Here is a 22,980-nt window from a genome sequence, read left to right as displayed (position 1 = left end):
GTGATCAAATATTGAGTACTTCCTATAAGCCAGGTGCTATTCTAGATACTGAAAATACAAATACAATCTAAATAGACACTAGACAGATAATTATCAGGTTTCTAGCTTTCGTAACTGAGTGGATATTGATATCATGTAGTGAATTATGGAAGCAAAGTAGGTTGGAGAAGGATGATGAATTTGAGACATGTTAAGCTTGAGGTGCTTGTAGGACATCCAAGTGACGATATTTGTTAGGCAGTTGGATGTATGAGCTGATAGTCATATGGGACATCTAAGGCCTCTAGGAATATCGTGCATAAAGTTTAATCATGTTGACACTGGACTAGTGGTCTTAAACTTTTTCCTGTAAAGGGCCATGTAGTAAATATTTTAAGCTTCGTAGGCTACAGAATCTGTTGCAGCTACTCAGCTCTGCCATTGGACTGCAAAAGCAGTTGTGTTCCAATAAAACTTTACAAAAACAGGTGCCAGGCTGGATTTGGCCCATGGATTATAGTTGGCTGATCTCTGCCCTAGACATTTAGACAAAATGCGATATTTTCAACTTTGGAAAGCCTGTGCAAATTGATCTTCAACTATCTGAACTAAAAATAAAATTCCCAACCTTCAGTCTCATTGAAACATTTTTATAAGCCATTTTTAAACCAAACCAATGCCTATTTCAGCATATATGTTCATTAAATATTTGTGAAGTGAATGAAGTACTGCTGTGTTTACATTTACTTAAAAACATTTTTGTAATACATACAGGTCGCTGTAGTCTTCTGCCAGTTGTAAATAACTCGGGTGCCATTTGTAATTCATGGAAACTGGATCCTGCTACTCTTCGTTTTCCTTTGAAAGGCCTTTTGCCATATGATAAGGTATGTTGCTAAATATAATGGCACTTTTAGTCCATCTGACAGTCTTCAACCTAGATTATAAGATATGTGATGCTAAATTGTTGCTTCATAATCTGAAGAAGTAAATATTTAATGAAAGATAGTTTATAGTTTATCATGTTGTTCTAGTATCTAAATATACCCTGTGGTTTATGCTATTGTGGGTGTTTATGCTCCAGTGGTCCACCTCTGGCAAAGTATTTGGAGGTGAGAAACTGAAATTTTAAATGGAAAACTGAAATTTTAAATTGATTCCTTGATTAAGTCCTCACATTTTAAAAGTAGTAGAGCTTTTTAAATGTGAACTCAGTCTAATTCCAGAATCTACACTCTTAACACCTGTGCTATCAAGTTATTTGTCCTTCCAAATTTGGAAATAGTGTTTTTGTTTACACTTGTAAAACAGAATTTAGAAACTGTCTCCATTCTTCTTAGATTACATTTCAGAGCAGAAAATTACTTCCTTACAATGATACTTAAGACTAATGTGACTATATCTGAAGTCACATTTCTGAGTTTAACCCTAAAGGGACGAGGGTATGCTTTTTCAAATCACTGAAATTTTGATATACCCTTTAAGGGGCACCAGTCCCTCTAAATTGTTGCATTAGTGAGCAGTCTGGCTGACTGAACTGATAATTTTTTGGGCCTAGTTGCTCTTTTTACAACTATATCTACATTGTCAACTCTTGCTATAAGAATGTCTTTGTAAAACAGTCACTTTGGTTATTCTGTTTTTAAATGCCTCAGGAATTCTTTAAAATTAGCACATTGAAGTGAATGCTTATGTACTCAGACCCCTTTCCCAGACATTTTACTGTTAAAATGAAGAAAGGAACAGTAAACAAAGACATTCTGGTAGATGGGGTGAATAGAGAGGGATTACAGGCTGATGGGAATGAATTTAAAAGAAAAAAAAAAGAAATTTAATGCCGTAACTGTTTCTAAGGTTTTTACATCATAGTTACAATAGCATAGTCTTTTAAAGATTATCTTAAAAATCGGTATATAAAGTTTTTTTTTTTCTATCTATCCGTCCATCCACCTAAGGGGACATTTAAAAAAGTCCAGCTAACATTATGCAAATAGTACTTGAGGTTGATAAGAAGAAAAACTTTCATTGACTCTATCAAAATGCTATGTCCCCAGCGACACAGATAGAAATGAAAACGATGTGCTCTAGAAAGCCGTAAGATGACTCAGAAACCATCTAGCATCATGGAAGAGTTAGAATAAACTAGAATGAAATCCTTCTAAATTAATATATTTAATAAATATAAATTAAATATAAATTAATATTTTTAAATTAATATATTTTAAGTATGGGCAGGCAAAATTAACAAATATAACTAGGCTTATCACTGTTTCATCTACTTCTCAAAAAGTTGATATGCTTTAAGCTAAAAAGCTGTTTTTTGAATCTTACTAGGAAAATAGGGAATTGATTGGTCTATATTCAAGACATTGAATAAACATTCAGCCTGTCATTTGGAAAACTCTGAAAAAGATTTTGTTTTTAATGTCACTTTCTAGCATTATTTTTTGTTTGATTGTTTGTTTCTTAAGTCAGGCTTTCACTCTCTCACCCAGGCTGGAGTGTAGTGGCACAATCACAGCTCACCGCACCCTCAACCTTTGGGGCTCAGGTGACCCTCCCCACCTCAGCCTCCTGAGTAGCCGAGACTACAGGCATATGCCACCATGCCCGGCTAGTTTTTTGTGTTTTTTGTAGAGATGGGGTTTTGCCATATTGCCCAGGCTGGCCTCAAACTCATGGGCTCAAGAGATCTTCCCATCTTGGCCTCCCAAAGTGCTGGGATTACAGGCATGAGCCACTATGCCTGGCCTAGTACTATTTATTATAAACTGAATTTGGCTATCAGAAATTCTATACTTACATGCCTAGAAAGACTTCTAGAAAATTGACTTGTTAAGTTTTAACAGAAAGGAAGCAAAGATATTATTAATGATGCTTCTTTATGTCTAGGAAGCATGAGCACCTAGGACAAAATCTATGTAAATTGACATTAGTGAGATGCTAAAATTTAAAAAATTTAAACCTTCTGCGTTTTCAGGGAAAGGATAGTAGAAAGTGCACTGGGGAAGGGGGATTGGAAGGTCTGGTGCTAGTGTTATCTTTATTGTTACCCTCTGTATGACCTTGGGGCAAGCCACTTCATCTCAGGTGTCAAATGAGGCAAATGAGGGGTGGGAACAGATGAACTATAAGCACTAAAATCCTATGATTTTTTTCCCACTAGATACTGCCTACTCTGTGAAGGTAACAAGTGCCTTTAGAGGATTTTTTAATCTCATTTCTAATAATTTGGATTAATGTTGACATTGATCTTGAAGCAATGATTTTCTTATTTTCTTTAAAGGATCTGTTTGAACCACAGACTGCTTTGTTGAGATATGTATTGGAGCAGCCTTATTCCAGGGATATGGTCTGCAATATGCTAGGTTTAAATAAGCAGGTACTGTACTATGCTGGAAACCTAGTAAATTCTGCATAGAATCTGCACTATTCTTTTCTCTTTTCTTTGCTATAGCTAACTGAGCAAAACAGTTAAGAACTATTTAGTGACTTTTAAAAATATACATGGTTTTTTAAACAATGTATTATTCCTATCATTTATATATTGCTTTAAGAATGTTTAAATTTAAAAAGAAAAATTTTTAAAGTTGGTTTATTTTGCATTGCTTTTTTTTCTATAAGGCCAGTTTCAAGTATACCTTTTGCCAGAGAAACCTACACATGACTCAACCATAATTTTTGACTTTTTTTGTTGTTTGGGTGTCTATTTTTATATAACCCTTGGTATCTTCAGCGTGGCCTTCTTGCTGATTTTTTTTTTTTTTTTTTTTTTGGTGTGTGTTTGCTTGTTTTTGGTGGTTTAACATGTGGGAGGGTTTGTACTGACTCTGGGTTCCTTGAGGCTGGCCTCATAGTCACTGTTTTGTCTTTTCTTTTTTTCTTCCTTTATTTTTGTTCTGTCCTGTCTTGTCCTGCCCATCCTCCAATGCTCTAGACCTTGAACATTGCTCAGGTATGTTCACAACCTTACTGTTGTATTGTGACTAACGATACGCTGGCCGCTTTGTAGCCACTGATTCCATTTAGAGAATACGTGTATGGTCGGGGCTTGAAATTGGCAGGACCATGCTGAGACCAAGGCCACTAAAAAACGATTTCTTCTTGGGATATGAGAGTTATTTTTGGTGGATTGTTTTTGTTTTTGTTTTTTTGGTGTTTGTTTTTTTAATATTCTTTTTTCTTTTTTTTTCTTTTTTTTTTTTTTTTTGGTAACAAAGAGACAACACCTGGCACTCAATGAAGCCTGTCACTTTTTGATGGTTTATTTTTCCTTCCCACTCCATTTACTTTTTCCTACTTTAGGGCTAAAGCTAGCCTGGTGGAATTTTCAGAGATGGAAAGATTTGTGGTGGCCTTTATCTTTCCAGACTACTAAAACAAATAAAGAAAAATAACAACAACAAAAATACTTATGTTGCTTTGCCTTAAAACAAAAACAAATTAAAAACAACACAAAAAAGAGAAAAAAGGCACTTTAATAGAGATATGCTGCTTTTAAAAGTTGGAGTGGTAAACTTTATACAGGAAAGGCTTTTTTGGAAACATGGGGATTGACTAAGAAATGTCAGACTCTTAGGTGACCCCACACCTGCTTGACAAACACCCTTCTTTGTCAGTCTTTGCCAGAAGTGCCTTCCTCCTAGAGTGAGCTCCTCTCAATTGGAGCTCACCTGTGGTGGGAGAAAAACACTATGGCCAAACTTTATAAATCAAACTCTTAACAGTCCCAAGTCTGTTCCAGGACTTTTCACCTTTGATATTTTAAACAAAATAGTGGTTCCAATTATTTTTGTTAAAAATTTTTGAGCCCAACATATTAAAATAGACCAGTTTTTTGATTTTAAAAAGACGTTCTTGTCTAGGTTATATAAAATAGCGTTACTGTTTGCAATACTATAGTGAAGGTTGTGCCAGTGCTTCCATTTATAAAGCCCTATTTTTAAGGACATATAGCTTGGCCATAAAACTTGCTCAGTGTTGAAACTTTGCATGCCAAACCTCACCCTAGTAGCAGTATCTCTTTTATTATTTTAAGTTTTTTCTTCTGAAAAATTTGCCAAGTTTCCTTGTTTGGACAAGCTTTTGTACATGTGAAACTGAAACTGCTTCACACTAGAGTATCTGACAGGTACCTCATATAATCTGTCAATTTAACATCTTAAATACCAAGTCATTAATTCTGATCAACTTTCATTGAATTAGAGGTAAGTATTCAGTTAACTTTGAAAGAATGCTTCATGCTATGTTTTAAAACTAATTTTTACAGTGAACCTTAAGTCATACTGGACTCAATTTTTTTACAGTTTGGTGGATAAATGTACCCATGGTCATTTGAGCTGCAAATACCCTCCCCCAGATATCGTTAGCTATCCTAAGCTTTTTTCTCTTGGGGGCGGGCAGCTCTTCTCAAACTAGAAATTGACAAAACAATTGAGAGTATTTCTGATCTGATCATTTCGGTAACAAGTTTCAACCTAAAAAAAGTTTATGACTAAGACATAAATCCATAAAAAATAAAGTTTATAATGGAAATGCTGACAGAACATTATTAGTATTGGTACCACTGTAGTGTAAACATTGTCAAAAATTCACAATTCATCAGTAATCGTTTTCATAGAAAACTTTTAGTTAGGGGATGTGTAGACAGAAGATAATATGCTCAGTTGACTTGATATTTTTACCTACTGGAAAGTAGACTAGAAAACGAGAACACACAGTATAAGAAGCATATGATTAAAGATAACCAAGTCATCTTATCACATCTTTTATCATTACAGAACTACATCCTACACTATACTTTCTTGTCCTTTCTCTAGCAATGTGGTAATTTACTCACAGCTTTTGAAACCTTAAGAGCTGTTCATATTACATTTTCCAGTAGGAATTGAGTTATATTTTATGCTAATATTGGTTACATTCAGCAAGTCATAAATAGCCCAGTTTCATGACCTGCAAGGTGGAGCGTTAGACTTCAACTCACAGTGGAAAAATCTTTTTTATGTGCTTACACGAGAGTTTGTATTCTTTGCCGAATAAAAGCACTACAAAACAGATACACTCCTCAAGCTCTTACATAGTGGTGTGTGAACCCTGGCTACTATGAGACAGTGAAGTATTCATCATTCATTTGATCTTATGTTAATCAGTAAGTTTCTCTTTGAAATTATTCTGATTATGGGTAACTTTCTTGGTTAAAGCAGAGAATATGATTTTGAAAGAGAAAATGACATTGAAAAGAATTTTTCTTCCCAACTTCTCCTGAATAGATATTATTTTAAAATTGATTTACATCACTGAAATAATTTAAAATTAAGCTCACCTAAGTACAGTATGTTAAAATTTCACTGCAAAAGCATTATGAGAACTGTACATGAAAAGCGTCAAGTACCACTCAATATAGGATATGAGATGCTAAGACTGAAAAGCGCCATCATTTGCCATTTGAAATAGTGCTGGGAAGGAATTGGGCATAGGTCGAGGGTTAATATTAATGTTTCTATTAATGTCTTTTGCCTGATTTTTAGCTTTTATCAAAGCTGAAAATATTAAATGAAGTTTCAGTATAGTTTGGGCTACTAGGTAGAAATAGAATTGTTAAAATATTGAATGTAAATATTCTTAAAACAGGTTTTAACTAAATAGGCATATAGTTATGATTACACTAACAAATTTAACTATATATGTCAGTATTTTGAAGACTTAAATTCACCAAAGCTTTCACAAAACAAGATGTGAACAGTCATAGGGATAGCATCCATTGGCTTATGAAATAATCTTAGCCTAGTGATTGACAGTTAACTTTTATTCATAGATTCTGAAACTGCTTTACAAATGTTTGTTCCACTTTGTAAAACCATCTGCTATGTAGTAGAGAGTCTTAATTTTAATGTACCTGTCTTTAAATAATTGAAAACTAAAGCAGTTTATTATTCTGAAGTAGCAACACAGATCATTTTGTATCTCAGACTTTTCTTTTTTTTTTTGATGTTACCAAAATTTGCAGATAAAGCAACATATTTAAGCTGTCTTTTAGACTTGATTTGAGAAATATCCTTGGTTTTAACCAAAAACACCTGGGAAATTTGTAGTTAATCCTGATAGCTCTTCTGCTACCATCAGGTACCGGAGCATTAGGTACTGTAGATATTCCTGACTTAATTTTTGACAGAAAAGTTAAGGGTAATCTTGAGTCATGGCATATATTGAAAGACCATCAGCTTTAACTGTAAATTTCCTAGTTGTTCTTGCTTTGTCAAAATCGTACTACTTTTGCTTTCCTTTTAAAATCATTAACTGTATGACAATCACTACATGCCTAAAAATATGTAGGTGAAAATCCAGTTTTTTTCTTAAATAGCTAATACTAAAAAAGGAAACTCCAAAGTGACTCAAGTGCTAAAAACCAGTTTTATTTAGTTTGCTCTTTTTTCCTAAAGCAGATTGATGGAAGACCATTATGGATGGAGAAATAGATGACAAATTGGTCAGTTTCCAAACTGGAAGCAAATTCCCATCACTAGTGAAAAATTCCTACTGGAAATCCTGGCTTTACTTCTTTTCACAATTTTTTCTGACTCTGTATACTTTGAATGATCTCACTCTAAATTTGTGTTGTCTGACACATTTCTTAGGTTGTTGGTGGTTGGCAGAACTAGTGAATTTCAAGCCCTGTACACAGTAGTTTTGCATGCTGATTTAAGAAATAGTCTGTAGTGTTGTCTGTTGCACTTTGCTCTGCTTCATAATGATAATTACATTTGGAGGAAAAGTACTGTAGTCTCAACTGGTGGTGTTAATATTGCTATTTGTAAACCTGTAATGTGATTGAACTGTGGTCATGGCATTGTGTTTTTGGAAAAAATATGAAACAACCATTGATGCTTATCATTTGGATAGATGTTTGTTTTATTTGCATGCTTTAAGAAACTACAGCTATATTGGAGCTTTACAAGTTTGGAGCTGGCAAAGAGCATGCAAAAGAGGGGATGCTATTCATTATGTCTTGTTTATTTCCAAATTTGTCCCCATTTTGCATTTTTTTCCCTAAATTTGAAAAAATCATATCCCTTTTTCATGGCAAAAGACTGATAATCACATCTAAAGTTTAGGGGGAAAGATCTGTATTAGTAATTGTATTCACTAGAAGGGCTTCCAACTGCCTGCTACTAAGTCATATAACATATTTATAAAGGAAGTATGAAAATGGCTTAAACATGGCTTAACATATTTCTTTTGGTAAAAATGTATTTTTAAAATCACTTTTAAAAGCACAGATCTTTTTGCCTCTAGAAAGGGAAGTTGCATTCTCATTTTTAGTGTTTAAACTCAATTCTTTTTCTTGTTTTAGATTTTAAAGTGGTCTAATTTAAAATTAAAGCTGCATTATGTTTGGCTTCCAAGAAGGAAGAGCAGAGAGATCAATTTTTTTTCCTCTTGTGGAAGAAGTTTCCATTTCAGTATCAGGACGAATACCACACATTGAAAACAGATGTTGAATAATCTGGTAGCTATTTAGATATACCTCTGTATATAAAGTTAGTGTAAACTTATAGGGGTTACTTTAAAATAAAGAGATTCACATAACTGCTTTATTTGTTCTGTCACAGTGTTTGATCCCTGTAAATCCAGGGTTTTCATCTTTTGACTTAGATTGCAAAATTAATACTGCTATCCCTGTTTCATATGCCCTTTAAAATGTTATCTTTTTCCAAAGGATAAATAACAAAATTCTCTACTATGCATTGCCCTTTGTCAAATTGAAACAATGATGTCCATAGTGGAAGTCAAAAGTTAATGGGAAGTCTGTTTTGTAGGAAACCTGAAAACATTTTTTCATGAAGCTTATCCTGTATAATAATATAACATGATGCAGCTTTAATAGACTAAATCTAACCTTGACTTCTTAAGTTCAACTTCATTCCATGCTTCTCAGCCTCTTGTTACAATTAATGCCCATTAACTGGTAACTTCTGAAACTAACCAAGAGGCTTTTGGAATACTGTATTTAATCTCTGCCCTACAGCACAAGCAGCGCTGCCCTGTGCTGGAGGACCAGTTGGTGGATCTGGTTGTTTATGCCATGGAGCGATCTGAGACCGAGGAGAAGTTTGACGATGGGGGAACAAGCCAACTCCTGTGGCAGCATCTCTCAAGTCAGCTCATTTTCTTTGTGCTTTTCCAGTTTGCAAGTTTTCCACATATGGTGCTTTCTCTTCATCAGAAGGTATGTACTAAATCTTTTGGTCGGAGTGACTTCACCTGTTGATTACTGTATTTTAGACTGCTGTGGGCATTCCCTAGTGATTTTAGAACTGACAGAAGTTCTGAGCCCTAATTTCTGTCCTGTTTAGTGCTTTTATAGTTTCTTAACTTTTTACTTTCTTGTCACTGTAAAAACAGGATTCAGTCATTCATTCTATGTATTCTCAGTGCAGGCACCAGCAGATACAAGATGAAAAGGCACTGTAATATCCTCAAGGAGCACCTCACTAGAGGAGGGGATACTTTATATATATATATATACATATATATGTGTATATATATACGTACATATATACATGTATATATATACATACATACACACAACATGATTATATCTTAATAGTTGTTATAACGAAAGCACATTTCCCTGCAATACAAATAAAAGGTAATAGTCCCTAAGGTTGCAGTGAGCCAAAATCACACGACTGCACTCCAGCCTTGGCGACAGAGCGAGACTCTGTGTCAAAAAAAAAAAAAAAAAAAAAAGGAATAGTCTCTATCAGAAATATCAGGGATGGCTGTATCAAAGAGATCTTTAAGCTAACACTTGAAGGACAAATAGAAACTTGCTGAGAGAAAAAGAAAAGTGTTTCCTAGCAATAAAACCATCATTTAGAAAGGGATAGAGATGTGTGAGAACTGGAAATAAAAATATAAAGGGGAAATCGTTGATGAGATAAGGAAGGCAGGAAAGCAAGGGCAGACATGGAGAACTTTGAATGGCCATGTCCCTGTTCTAAGGAGTTTAGATTTTGTTTTGGAGGCAACGCAGAGGAGAATGGCATATGCAAGTTGGAAAAATGCTAATGTCCACATGGAGAAAGAAGGTGGTGTAGCGATGGACAGGTACAAAGCCAGAGGCAAGGAAATTAGTGAGAGATACTACAGTGGACTAGGTGAAAGATGCTGAAGGCCGAAACCAGGACAGAAAGGAGGAGCCAGAGATCAGGTACACTGACGTGGAATAGGACTAGGTGACTGACAGCGAATACAGAGAGTAGCGGGAGTCTAGGCTTGCTGAGTGGTTCCTACTGTGGGAATGAATAGAAGGGAGGACGATGAATCCAAAAAAGGGAGACAGGTGGAAGACTTAAGTTTGTGGGAAAAGACATTTTTTGTCAAAAATTTTAGACATTGAATGGGAATAAAAGTTGTTTTACATAACATCTCCACAGCATGAATTATCTTGGGGAAAATTTTTCATAAATATTGTTAAAATCCTTTCAACCACCTTCTCCCAGAAACCACCATTAGTTTCTGTTATAATGTACAGAAAACCAGCCCGGTGGGGTGGCTCACTCCCGTAATCCCAGCACTTTGGGAGGCCGAAGCCGGTGGATTGCTTGAGTTCAGGAGTTCGAGACCAGCCTGGGCAACATGGCAAGACCCCATCTCTATCCTTGTTCTAAAAAGATATATATATAAATAAACAAGAAACAAAGTGTACAGAAAACGAGGAAGCATGTTTTATGACAACCAGTCCATGACAATTTCAAATTTTAAAAAAAAAAAATCCTTTTGGTGTGATAGAGTATTCCCCAGGTTTTGATGAGATTTTTAAAATAAGAATTATCCCATATTAAACTTGATTCTCATGCACACATGATCAACTTAAAGAGGTGGTGTTGTGCATGATGTATATGACTATGTTCTAAAACATTGCATTTTTTTATATGCATTAGTTGTTTTGGGGAGCAGGAAATAAGCATATATATAATATTAAAATAATTTAGCAGGTTTTGCATGGTGTGTCTTGAATTGAGACTAAGTAATTACTAAGTGCCAAAGTTAGATGCTGACTTTCTCAGAGCAAGAACCAGGGTTTCTCCTTAAAAACAAAAACAAAAAAGCAACAAAAAACTTCCTGTATTCATCTCTTTAAGTAGTGGTGTATACATGTGTATTTAAACATCTTTTATAGTTAGCAGGGCGAGGACTGATTAAAGGCAGAGATCATCTTATGTGGGTTCTCCTGCAATTCATTTCTGGAAGTATTCAGAAAAATGCTCTAGCTGATTTTCTCCCTGTGATGAAGCTCTTCGACTTGCTATACCCAGAAAAAGAAGTAAGCTTTACTGAGTAACTATTCATAACAACATGATGAGTAAATTATGTCTAATTTATGTTTAAGGATTTTAGTGTGATTTTGTGTATTTCTAAAGTTTATGCTAAATCACAATTGAATGTTAAGTGTAGCAAGCTCTTTCTCTACATTCTAGGTAGGTCTACAGTTTTACAAATCACTAAAGCTGTTTTAATCTATATACATCATTGAATGGCCAGATAACAGTCTTTATTAATAGCTATTTTTTCTTTGACAGTTGAGCCTCAGTATGTCCCCTGGGTATTTTATCATATAAGATATTTGAGTAAAATGTGATGTATTTTGATGATTGCTATTTTCTAGAAGTACTTTATCATGAATTGTTGTTGTTGTTGTTGTTGTTGTTGTTAAGGAGTTTCACTCTTGTCACCCAGGCTGGAGTGCAATGGCGTGATCTCAGCTCACTGCAACCTCCACCTCCTGGGTTGAAGCAATTCTCCTGCCTCAGCCTCCCGAGTAGCTGAGTTTACATGCACATGCCAACATGCCCGACTAATTTTTGTATTTTTGGTAGAGACAGGGTTTCGCCGTGTTGGCCAGGCTGGTCTTGAACTCCTGACCTTAGGTGATCTGCCCAGAAAATTTTAGGATGAAACAAGAGTATTTCTTGATGATGGGTATAACATGATGGGGTTACTGTAACCCCACCATGCACTAGCTGTAACCCCACCATGCACTAGCTGTAACCCCACCATGTTATACCCATCATCAAGAAATACTCGTTTCATCTTTCCTCCTTATTTTTTTTGTTAATGTTGGACAATTTTCAAGCAAATCCCAGACATCCGTATCATTTTACCCATTAATAGTCAATATGTTTAAATGTAATTATTTAGGTTGCGTATTTCTTAGATTTTTATCTGTTCTTAAAAATTATTATGAGACTTTTAGAAAGTCTTGTTTTTAGTTACATTTGTCACTTTAGTAAGATTACATGATGATGTGTTTTAATTTTTTAAAAGTAAAAATTAAAAATTTATTTTTATTTGAGAATGCTCTGCGATAGTAGGAAAAGCTTGACAAAGCACCTGTGAATATGTGTTACTTAAAGCAAGTAAAAACATATACCAAATAAAGCATCTTGTAATAATTTCAAAATTTTATGGCTGTTAGACCTTCTGATTTGTATTATTGAATTATCGGGGCTAAAGTAAGACATGATATGCTAAAAAGAGTTATATTAGAAATTGATTACTAAAATACACATAATTATTTAATTCTTCTCTTTCTTCTATTGTGTTATTTTTCAAATTGTTATTTTTCAGTATATCCCAGTTCCTGATATTAACAAACCCCAGTCAACCCATGCCTTTGCAATGACCTGTATTTGGATTCATCTCAATAGAAAAGCTCAAAATGACAACTCCAAGCTACAGATTCCAATACCTCATTCCCTAAGACTTCACCATGAGTAAGTTATTTGTTGCTTGATACTTAATTTTCTTGTTTAATTAATAGCGGATTGTAGACTAATATTGGTCTCGGTGTTTGTGTGAAATTTGGAAATCTCCCCATACCCACTATAGGTAAGGGCAAATACTTGATGTATATGTCATAGCAGGAGAATCTGACCAGTACCTATATCAGGAAACAGCTACAAGGTTAGTCTTGCTTATATGTATAGATTTTTTTTTTTAATTTTTAAGGCTGATCTTCAGTTGTATATGTTATAAAGTTATTAATATAATGAAAGCATATCAATTTTTATAAATGTAAAAATGTTTCAGAATTTCCCAAGTGCTTGGAACTTCAGCATAAGCTGACTGAGATATCATTCATCTCTGGGCTGCCAGGATTGATTGAGCTGATCTGGCTGGCATGCCCCTTAATATCTCTTCCAAAGTTGTGATGACTCAATGAAAATACCATTATTAGATAGTATTGTATTGTAGTCAAGGGTGCTAGGAGTAGCCTAACTTCCCACCTAGAACTTCTGAGGACTGCCACTTCTCTTCACAGGAGATGGCAGGATTGTCAGACTTGATACCTCATTTGGTTTTCATTTTATGAGACACCCCTTAACCACCTTTTCATAGTGGTATCTGTAATGAAGACATTGTTGTGTTTATACAGACAGATAATAAATAGAAACCTGGTTCATAGATTTGTGAGTTATTTCTTCATTCTCTGAAACTTAGCCTAATATGGTGGTCATATATGTAGTGCATACTTAACAGTACCCATTAATTGTTTATTTAAAATTACTTTTCTTCTGAAATGCTACTCAAACTTCTATGTGTATTCCCACTGTACATTTCACACAGAAACTATAATACCTATAGGAACAAAGATAGCATTAATAAATAATTGCATAAAATTGAACTTTTAAAAAAATACAAATTAACATTATGGAAGTTATTTTCATTTTTTCTTTTTAATGGAACGTGAATTTTTAGGTTCCTGCAGCAGAGTCTAAGAAATAAAAGTTTACAGATGAATGACTATAAGATTGCTCTATTGTGTAATGCATACTCTACAAATTCAGAATGTTTTACATTACCCATGGGAGCTCTGGTAGAAACTATTTATGGAAATGGAATTATGAGGATACCTCTCCCTGGAACAAACTGTATGGCTTCAGGATCTATTACACCCTTACCTATGAACCTCCTGGATTCACTGACAGTTCATGCCAAAATGAGGTATGTTCTTTTTATTAATTTGGTTCCATGTCAGGGAATTGATACAAGTATAGTATAAACCTTTATTTCATGATTTTATGTGTGTATTATTTCATAGTCAGGTACATTTGAGAAAAAAAAGTTAGCTTTATTTTATTACAAAAGTAAATATTTTTTATTATAGGAATTCTAGGATAAACAAACCCAAATAAAGTAATTGTTGTAATCTCTACATGAGAGATAAGCATTATAAAAATTTTTTGCACATTTTTTTTCATTTTTTATAGATAGTTAAGAATGAGGACTAGTGTAGCTAGAGCTTCCAACATTTTTGGAAAGGGCTAGAAATCCAGATTTTTTATTAGTAGTCTTTCAGCTTTTAAGTATTGGCTCAAATTTGAAACAACCACTGTATAGGCCAAAGAGAATTTGTCTGTGGGCCTCCAAGTGGAGCATCAGTCCTGGTAGAGCTATGCTCTTTTTCAAATGGTAACCATTGTGATAGAATTACACATGTGCTTCACTTGCATATATAACAGATTTGAGCAAAGCCCCATTAGAACGTAACATTTGGGTCTTAGCAGTGATTTATTAAAGTAAATCTGTGACAAAAGTTATTTAATTTCCCAAATGTATTTTGATGCATCATTTGAGTGACCAAAATCCCTCAAGCATGCTCTTATGAGTTGAACCCAAAGTTTGTTTTTCCATGAGCAGGGGGATCCGTATGCATATTGAAAGCACCACAGAAACGGAATGAGTCTCAGATTGTGCAGTGCATCCTTACCAAGTGTCCTGCACAGCTTAAACACATTAAATGAATCAACTTCATTTGAATCATTTAAGTTCGGATTTATACTAAGTTACTTCTAAGTAGAGTAGCCCCTATGTTTATGTCAAAAATACGGATTTTTATTTTCTTCCCTTTTTTTCTCCTCAGCCTTATTCACAGCATTGCAACCAGGGTGATAAAACTTGCTCATGCAAAGTCCAGTGTGGCCTTGGCTCCAGCCCTAGTGGAAACTTACAGTCGTTTATTGGTCTATATGGAAATAGAGTCTTTGGGCATCAAAGGATTTATCAGTAAGACAGGACTTTCTGGTGTTTGTAACTATTAACCCATTCATTAACTCTAAAGTTACTTTTCTAGGTCCTGGGGACACAGCAGAGAACAAGTCACCACCATGATGGAGCTTATGGAGGGGGACATTAAATAAATGAAATATACAATATGTCAGATGATACATGTTATAGAGAAAAATAAAGCAAAAAGGAATAGGAAGTGTGAGGGTTGGGGGGTTTGTTGCATTTTTAAGTAAAGTGGTAAGAAAAGGTTAATGTGCTAGGTGCCTGGGATGCAGTGAGCAGGATAGACCTGGTCCCTGTCCTCATGCAAATGGATTCTGCCTGAGGCAGCAATGCTGTCCTCCAGTGCATACGAAGTCTGACTGGAAATAAAGAAGGAATTTTCCTACCTTGCAGAAGATACATTATAATGTCTCATTTATTATATAGTTCTAAAATAATAGATACTTTCTAATATAGAAGTGTTTTTCTGATTCATGGTAATTCCAGCTTTTCACGAATACAGCATAGTCTTAATTTTAACCACAATAACTCTTCTTAGATAACTGATTGTTGAATAAAACTTTCTTGCGGGTAGGAGGAAACAAGGGCAGGTATAATACAATTTTTTGTGTTAAAAAGTGAACCTCATACTTCAAAAGGTATGGAACATTAATTGTCTAAAAATAAAAGATATCAGAATTGAGAAGATTAATGTTTTTTCATATCTTGTCTCATTTTATTTTTCCAGATAAACATGATTATCAATTGCCAAATCCCAGGAAAAAAGCAAACTTGATATTATAGTTAGGATCTGAATTTTTCCTTACTGTTAAAGTAGAAAATAAGAAAATATGGAGAATATAAATGTGTGTGGGCGTGTGTATTTTCACAATCAAATCTTTATATTTTACTCAATGTGACTTTCTTCAAATATCTTTTCATGCATAGCCTTTAATAATTGGTACCTTAAATTGTCTTTTTCCTCCAGGTCAGCTTTTGCCAACTGTTTTCAAATCACATGCATGGGGGATCTTACACACACTCCTTGAGATGTTTAGCTACCGGATGCATCATATTCAGCCTCATTACAGAGTTCAGCTCCTGAGTCATCTTCATACTTTGGCTGCAGTTGCACAAACAAACCAGAACCAGCTCCATCTTTGGTGAGCTCATTGAAGACCATCTTTCCTTAAGATTTATTAGAAACTTTCTTGGAGATGAGGTTCTTAATCCTTTACCTTTACCTTATAGTTTTTTTTTTATTATTATTATTCATCTGTCATAAAACTTCTCTGCTTCTAAAGTATTTTGTTTCCAGTATAGGAGCAGAGTCCAGCTTTTTAAATAGAAACTGATTAAGATAGTTGAGTCCTTCCTTCAGGATCTTTGGACTGAGAATTAGTACTTCCAGGGTATTTATTATTATGTTGTAACTTAGCCCTTTAGAATGCTGGTTTTAAGTATACTTCAGATTATGGTTAAAGTATCATGTCGCATTGATTTTGCTTTACATTAAAATATATTTTAGATAGAAAAATATAATTTTTGAAATGCAGTATCTCCAGGTGAAATTTTTTAGTCCTATAGGCGACAAGCCATCTTTTTCAAATGTGTAAAAAGTCACGATTTTCACTATAAAATTGGACACATTAGGTTTTTTAAACAAATTAAGCAACATTTATTCCCACACAAAAGTGTTTTTTTAATTAAAGAAGGGATAGTCATAGATTGCATGTTTTTCCATTGTAATTAACCTTAGATTTAATTCCATAATTCTGAAATTTTTTTACATTTCTTTTTATTCTCCCACTTTTCAGTGTCGAGAGCACTGCTCTCAGGCTTATAACAGCATTAGGTAGCTCAGAGGTACAACCACAGTTTACACGCTTCCTTAGTGATCCCAAAACAGTGCTCTCAGCAGAATCTGAAGAACTGAACCGAGCCTTGATATTGACCTTGGCTAGAGCAACTCATGTAACAGGTACGGTGAATATGTGACTACAAACAACAACAGATGAATTAAAGTGTGCCATGATTCTACTAATTACTATAGTTATAACATACTAAAAAGATACTTTTCATTTGTTTGAAAAAAGCCGGTTGTTTTGATATCTTCACTATTTCACTCATTTATGGAAGCTCTTTTGTGTACCATCATTCTATTAATAACTGCGTTGAGCATCAGTTTTCAGCTATCCATAATTTTAAAGTAGTAATACTTTAAGCTTTTTGGTCTCAGGACTGCTTTACACTCTTAAAAACAAAATTGAAATTCCCAAAGAGTTTCTGTTTATATGGATTATATCTATGGATATTTATTCTATTAGATATTAAAATTAAGAAGTTTAAAAATATTTATTAATTTGTTTTTAAATAGCAATAATAAACATTACATGTTAATATATGATGTTATGAAAAAAAGTATATTTTCTAAAGCAAAACTTTAGTGAGAAGAGGTGCCATTGTTTTACATTTTTGCTTCTCTAATATCTGGTGTAAAGGAAGACATAGTTTGGATTCTCATCTGCTTAGACATTTAATCCATTGAAGTTTTAGTTGAAGTAAGTGAAAAATGTGGCCTCACACAGATGAGGTTGGAAAGAGAGGAGTATTTTAATAGCTTTTTCAGATAATTGGGAATGTTCTTTGACATCACATGGAAAAATGATAGTTGCTTAAAGGTTAGCTGCAATATGGAATCCAAAACCCCCAGTAAACTTCATGTACTTTGTTACATTATAATCTGTACATCTGTTTTGTACATTTAGTGGATTTTTAAATCCATGCATGTTTTGTAACTTCATGAATTATTCATTTTGAAAATACTGGTTCACTGAGTTACGTAGATCTAGCAAACGTTGACATTTTGTTTATACAGTATCAGAAAATTACATTTGTTAATATCACTGCAAAGTTTATTAGAAAAATCTAAGTTTTAGAATGCTATCATGTTGTGGTAGATACAGGTTTTCCAAAATTTCAATTTTTACTTGAAAGGTCAAATTTTATCATTGGAAAAAGTTACTATCATTTGTTTTCCTTAAAGTGACAAGCTCATTTTGTTAATTTTCAAGAAAATGTCTGCTAAATACGTAAGTCTAGCTAGCTATAGTTTTCTGTCAGACGTTCTTTCAAGTAAAATTGGAATTCAAAAAAAAAAAAAAGCAGCTGATTTAACTCAGTGCTCAGTCAGTCACACAAGTGCACAAGTGTTTTTCCTCAAGACACCCATCAAACTTGGAACACTAGGCATATGCTTCCCCTTTTGTTACATATGATGTTAAAAATAGGTGTCGAGATTGACACTGGCACTTTTCTTTCACTGAGTGCATGTGGTGGAGAATACAAAGCCTTTTCATCTAGTCTGGCACCACTGTTTGATTTGTGCTTAGGACCAGCAGTTTTACCACCATTGCTTTTGTACCATCAGTGCTCATACCAAGTGAAAAAGCCAATGATCTCTTTTTATTATTATTTGACCTCATTGAATCTTTGAAGGGCTATTGGGGAATCCCCAAGAGGTCTACAGACCACACGTGAGAACTGATGTTTTAAAGAGATAGTTATTGATTTTAGCAACCTCAAATATGTTTATGTAAATGATGTTGTTTTACATAAAGAACCCTCTTCAATTCTGAGATTTATACATGCATTATGTAATTATTTCACTCACCAAAAAAGGTATCTTTCTTTATTCTATTCCCTTGGCCGAATAAAGTACTACTAAATCAGTGTCAAAGTAAATGAACAGTAGTGATGGGCTTGTATTACTGTTATCGCTGGTACTCTGTAACCTCAAAAAAAGAGAGATTTCAAATGTCTTTTGTCATCTTTTCATAAACTGTTCTCATATTTTCTAATGTGATCATCCAGATCATTCATAAACTATGCAAATTTAGGTTCTAAGCTGAATATAACTAGTTAAGCAGTGAATGCACTGCAGTGAAATTCTCAGTGTACATAATTATTATTTTCGCTATAATCTTTTATGAATTGTGGATATAATCATTTATATCTGGATTACATCTATTTGTTTATGTTTAGATTTTTTTACAGGCTCTGATTCAATTCAGGGAACTTGGTGTAAAGACATACTTCAGACCATCATGAGTTTCACTCCTCATAATTGGGCTTCACACACCCTGAGCTGTTTTCCAGGCCCACTACAGGTAATTTGGTCTTGAATTACTTATTGAATGCACATGAAATCCTTCTTCCCATTCACAATGGTGTTCTAGAGTGAGTCTTGGTGACTTCTGAATAAAATTAGCTTTTATTTATTTTAAAAAATATTTAGGGGCTGGGCATGGTGGCACAAGCCTTTAGTCTTAACTGCTTGAGAGGCTGAGGCAAGGGGGATGGCTTGAGCCCAGGAATTCAGGTTCACAAGGAACTATGGTCACACCACTGTACCACAGCCTGGGTGACAGAGCCAGACCCTGTCTGTAGAAAAAAAAAAAAGTCATTACTTACAAAATCTCTCAAGTTGTTCTGTGTCCTACTCTGGTACTGGACATGTTTCTAAAAATTTAACTATTATGGTTTCATCTTAGTTAACAGTTTTAAGGGGAGGAAGAGTAGAAAGAGGAAAAAAATAAAAGTGAAAAAAATTGAAAAAGAGAAAAAAATAGTTAATGGTTTTAGAATCTCATGAAAATTAACATAGTACCTGAAAACTTTTTTCTCTCTCATAGAACTGAAATGGGGAGAAGTATAATGTAATGGAGCTTCACAGAGTGTGCATAACATGACACTTCACTGAATTTTTTTCTTAATCACAGAAAAACTGTAAACCTGGCTTTTCTAATAGGGAGAAAGGCAAACCTCATCTGTCTTCTCCTTTTCAGAAAAAATGTTAGGCATGATGAACATCCATTTTTCATAACTCCTGGTAGGGCTAGAGCATTTGGTTTTTAAACTTACCAAATCACCTGGAGGGCTTGCTAAGCTGCAGTTGGCTGGGCCCCCAGCCACAGAGCTTCTGATTCAGTAAATCTGGGATAAGGTCTGAGAATTTTGCATTTCTTGTAAGACCCAGATGATGCTGATACCGCTGGTGTTGGGACCACACTCTGAGAATCACTGGGCTAGTGCAATGGATTTTCCTCAAAGACACTAACATATGTAGCCAAAGGGTAGAGACACTTCATTCTTTTTTTTCTTTTTAAGATTGGCGGAAGTATCAACAGATGATTGAAGAAGCTTTGAATTCAGGCTTACTTAGAATTTCCATTTAGGAAATCTAGGAAAAGGAATCTTGGAGATAATCTAGTCAAGCTTATGTATTTTCCAGACACAGAAATTCAGGCCTTAATTGCTGAGTTGCTCAAGGTGACCTAGAGTTTATTAATGTCAGAATCAAGTCTAGAACTGGTTTATTAACTCCATATCCAGTGCTCTTTCTACTATAACCAATGAAATAAACTTCTAATCCTCTTTTTAGGCATTCTTCAAACAAAATAATGTGCCTCAGGAAAGCCGTTTTAATCTGAAAAAAAATGTGGAGGAGGAGTATAGGAAGTGGAAGTCAATGAGCAACGAAAATGACATTATTACCCACTTCTCTATGCAGGGCTCCCCTCCTCTCTTTCTTTGTCTTCTCTGGAAAATGCTCTTGGAAACAGATCATATTAATCAGATTGGCTATAGGTAAGTCAAAAACCTAATTTGCATTCCATTTGGCAAATTGTTGTATCCATACAACAATGGAGTTTATGTTTTACTCTCTGCCTTCCAGAGTATTAGAGAGAATTGGAGCCAGGGCCTTGGTAGCCCATGTGAGGACATTTGCAGATTTCCTGGTATATGAGTTTTCTACATCAGCAGGGGGTCAGCAACTCAATAAATGCATTGAAATTCTTAATGACATGGTATGGAAGTATAACATTGTTACACTGGACAGATTAATTCTCTGCCTGGTAAGAATAAATATATTTCTAAGCTTATTCTCTTAGATCAAGATGTATGACTAATATATGTTATGCCAATCTGCTCTATATTGCTTTGAAGGATTTAATGAATTTATACTATATCAAGCATTGCTGTCACTTCCCTAAAGAGCTGGAAATTTTCCAATTTCTATTTTTGTTTGTTTTTGTTTTTTTGTTTGTTTTTTGAGACAGGGTCTCGCTCTGTCGCCCAGTGCAGTGGCGTGATCATGGCTCACTGCAGCCTCAACCTCCTGGTCTCAAGCAATCTCCTCCTGCCTCAGCCTCCTGAGTAGCTGGGACTACAGGCATATGCTACCATACCCAGCTAGTTTTTTTTCTTTTTAACTTTTTTATAGAGATGGGGTTTCTCCATGTTGCCCAGGCTGGTCTCGAACTCCTGGGCTGAAGCAATCCTCCCTCTTCAGCTTCCCAAAGTGCTGGGATTACAGGCGTGAGCTACTGCTTCCAGCCCCAATTTCCTTATTCATTCATTTAATAAGTACATATTGAATATCAACTGTGTTCTATGTATAGAAGGTACAGAAGTAAATAAAATAGATGTGGTCCTAGCCTTGTGATACTTTGAAAATATGAGCAATTAGACCCTGAGTTGATTCTCCAAAACTCCCACTAGAGGGAGGAAGTAGCAGTAAGTCACTGTGTTTCTTTACAGAGTGCGAATATAACCATTTCTGTACACTTTGGTAACAAACATTCCCCGAATGTTTTTTTTTTCTCCTGACTTTGATGTCTATTTCCAGCAGAATTTTTTTTTTTTTTTTTTTTGATATGGAGTCTTTCTCTGTCGCCCAGGCTGGAGTGCAGTGGCGTGATGTTGGCTCACTGCAAGCTCTGCCTTCCGGGTTCACACCATTATCCTGCCTCAGCCTCCCAAGTAGCTGGGACTACAGGTGCCCACCACCACACCCGGCTAATTTTTTGTATTTTTAGTAGAGATGGGGTTTCACCGTGTTAGCCAGGATGGGCTCAATCTCTTGACCTCGTGTTCTGCCCGCCTCGGCCTCCGAAAGTTCTGGGATTACAAGTGTGAGCCACCGCGCCTGGCCTTCGGGTAGATTTCTTTAAAAAGATATTGAAGTAGGCTGGAAAATGCTACATTGAAAAAAATTCTATGGTAGTGACATTTGGAGTGGCATAGTTTAACATTAACCCCTTAGCTGTGGAGCATAGATATAAAAGTAGTTATTATATTTTAGGGGGAATAATGTAAGTCTATAAATCAATAAGATGTCAGGATAAGATGGAGGTGTAGAAAAAATATTTCTAGGAAACAGTGAGAAATCTTATCTGCTTAGGTGATAGCTGTGAAAGAGATTAAATTTTTAAAAGTAAAGATGGACATCCCAGGCAGAAGGAATGGTAAGCCAAAAATAGGCAAGAAAGGTCATATATGTTTGGGGAATACTGAACAGTTGGTTTGGGATAGACTAGACGTCTAAGGAAATTATAATAGTGAGATTTTACTTTGTTAAAATCTAGGCTTTCAGATGGCCCTCATGATTTTACACAGGTTGAACATTTTCATATAATTTTTCTGTTGTTTTTCAAAGGCCATGCGTAGTCACGAAGGAAATGAAGCCCAGGTTTGTTATTTCATAATTCAGTTGCTGTTACTCAAACCAAACGATTTTAGAAATCGAGTAAGTGACTTTGTGAAGGAAAATTCCCCAGAGCACTGGTTACAGAATGACTGGCACACCAAGCACATGAATTATCACAAGGTACTAGTTCTAATTAGTATTTCAAATAGTCGTTTTAAAGCCATACTTGAGTATTTGATGAAGTGATTTGGCCGTTTTCTCTCTGGTTCTAATGTTTTTTCTCTTGTCTATATAGAAGTAAGTTAGCTCTCTGAACTTCTTCAAGGTTTGAGAATTTCTATAATGTTGAGAATAAATTGAAACTGCAGTTTTAGTGGACATAAGGACTTCTATAAAAAGAAGTAAAGTATAATCAAGTATAATTTTAAATGTTTCCTTGCAAAAAAAAATCT

General features: G+C 34.9%; 1 protein-coding gene across 2 annotated transcripts in view; it reads left to right on the top strand.

Moving 5' to 3' along the window:
• The window catches only part of MED23 (mediator complex subunit 23), a 41,888-nt gene that overhangs the window by 9,094 nt on the left and 9,814 nt on the right, over positions 1–22,980 (top strand). Inside the window, exons 9-22 of one of the 2 annotated variants that reach the window (XM_008953007.4) lie at positions 754–866; positions 3,266–3,361; positions 3,917–3,934; positions 9,005–9,205; positions 11,165–11,308; positions 12,613–12,758; positions 13,744–13,989; positions 14,909–15,051; positions 16,025–16,199; positions 16,854–17,017; positions 19,081–19,205; positions 20,480–20,685; positions 20,774–20,954; positions 22,538–22,708. In XM_008953007.4, the coding sequence (XP_008951255.1) occupies positions 754–866; positions 3,266–3,361; positions 3,917–3,934; positions 9,005–9,205; positions 11,165–11,308; positions 12,613–12,758; positions 13,744–13,989; positions 14,909–15,051; positions 16,025–16,199; positions 16,854–17,017; positions 19,081–19,205; positions 20,480–20,685; positions 20,774–20,954; positions 22,538–22,708 (2,129 nt within the window). The remainder of the gene's footprint in view (positions 1–753; positions 867–3,265; positions 3,362–3,916; positions 3,935–9,004; positions 9,206–11,164; positions 11,309–12,612; positions 12,759–13,743; positions 13,990–14,908; positions 15,052–16,024; positions 16,200–16,853; positions 17,018–19,080; positions 19,206–20,479; positions 20,686–20,773; positions 20,955–22,537; positions 22,709–22,980) is intronic. The other variant, XM_008953008.4, reaches the window with a different exon arrangement.

The sequence above is a fragment of the Pan paniscus genome, chromosome 5 (assembly GCF_029289425.2).
Source record: "Pan paniscus chromosome 5, NHGRI_mPanPan1-v2.0_pri, whole genome shotgun sequence".
NCBI lineage: Eukaryota > Metazoa > Chordata > Mammalia > Primates > Hominidae > Pan > Pan paniscus.
Note: the sequence above shows the minus strand (reverse complement) of the source record. Positions and strands in the feature narration are given on the sequence as shown.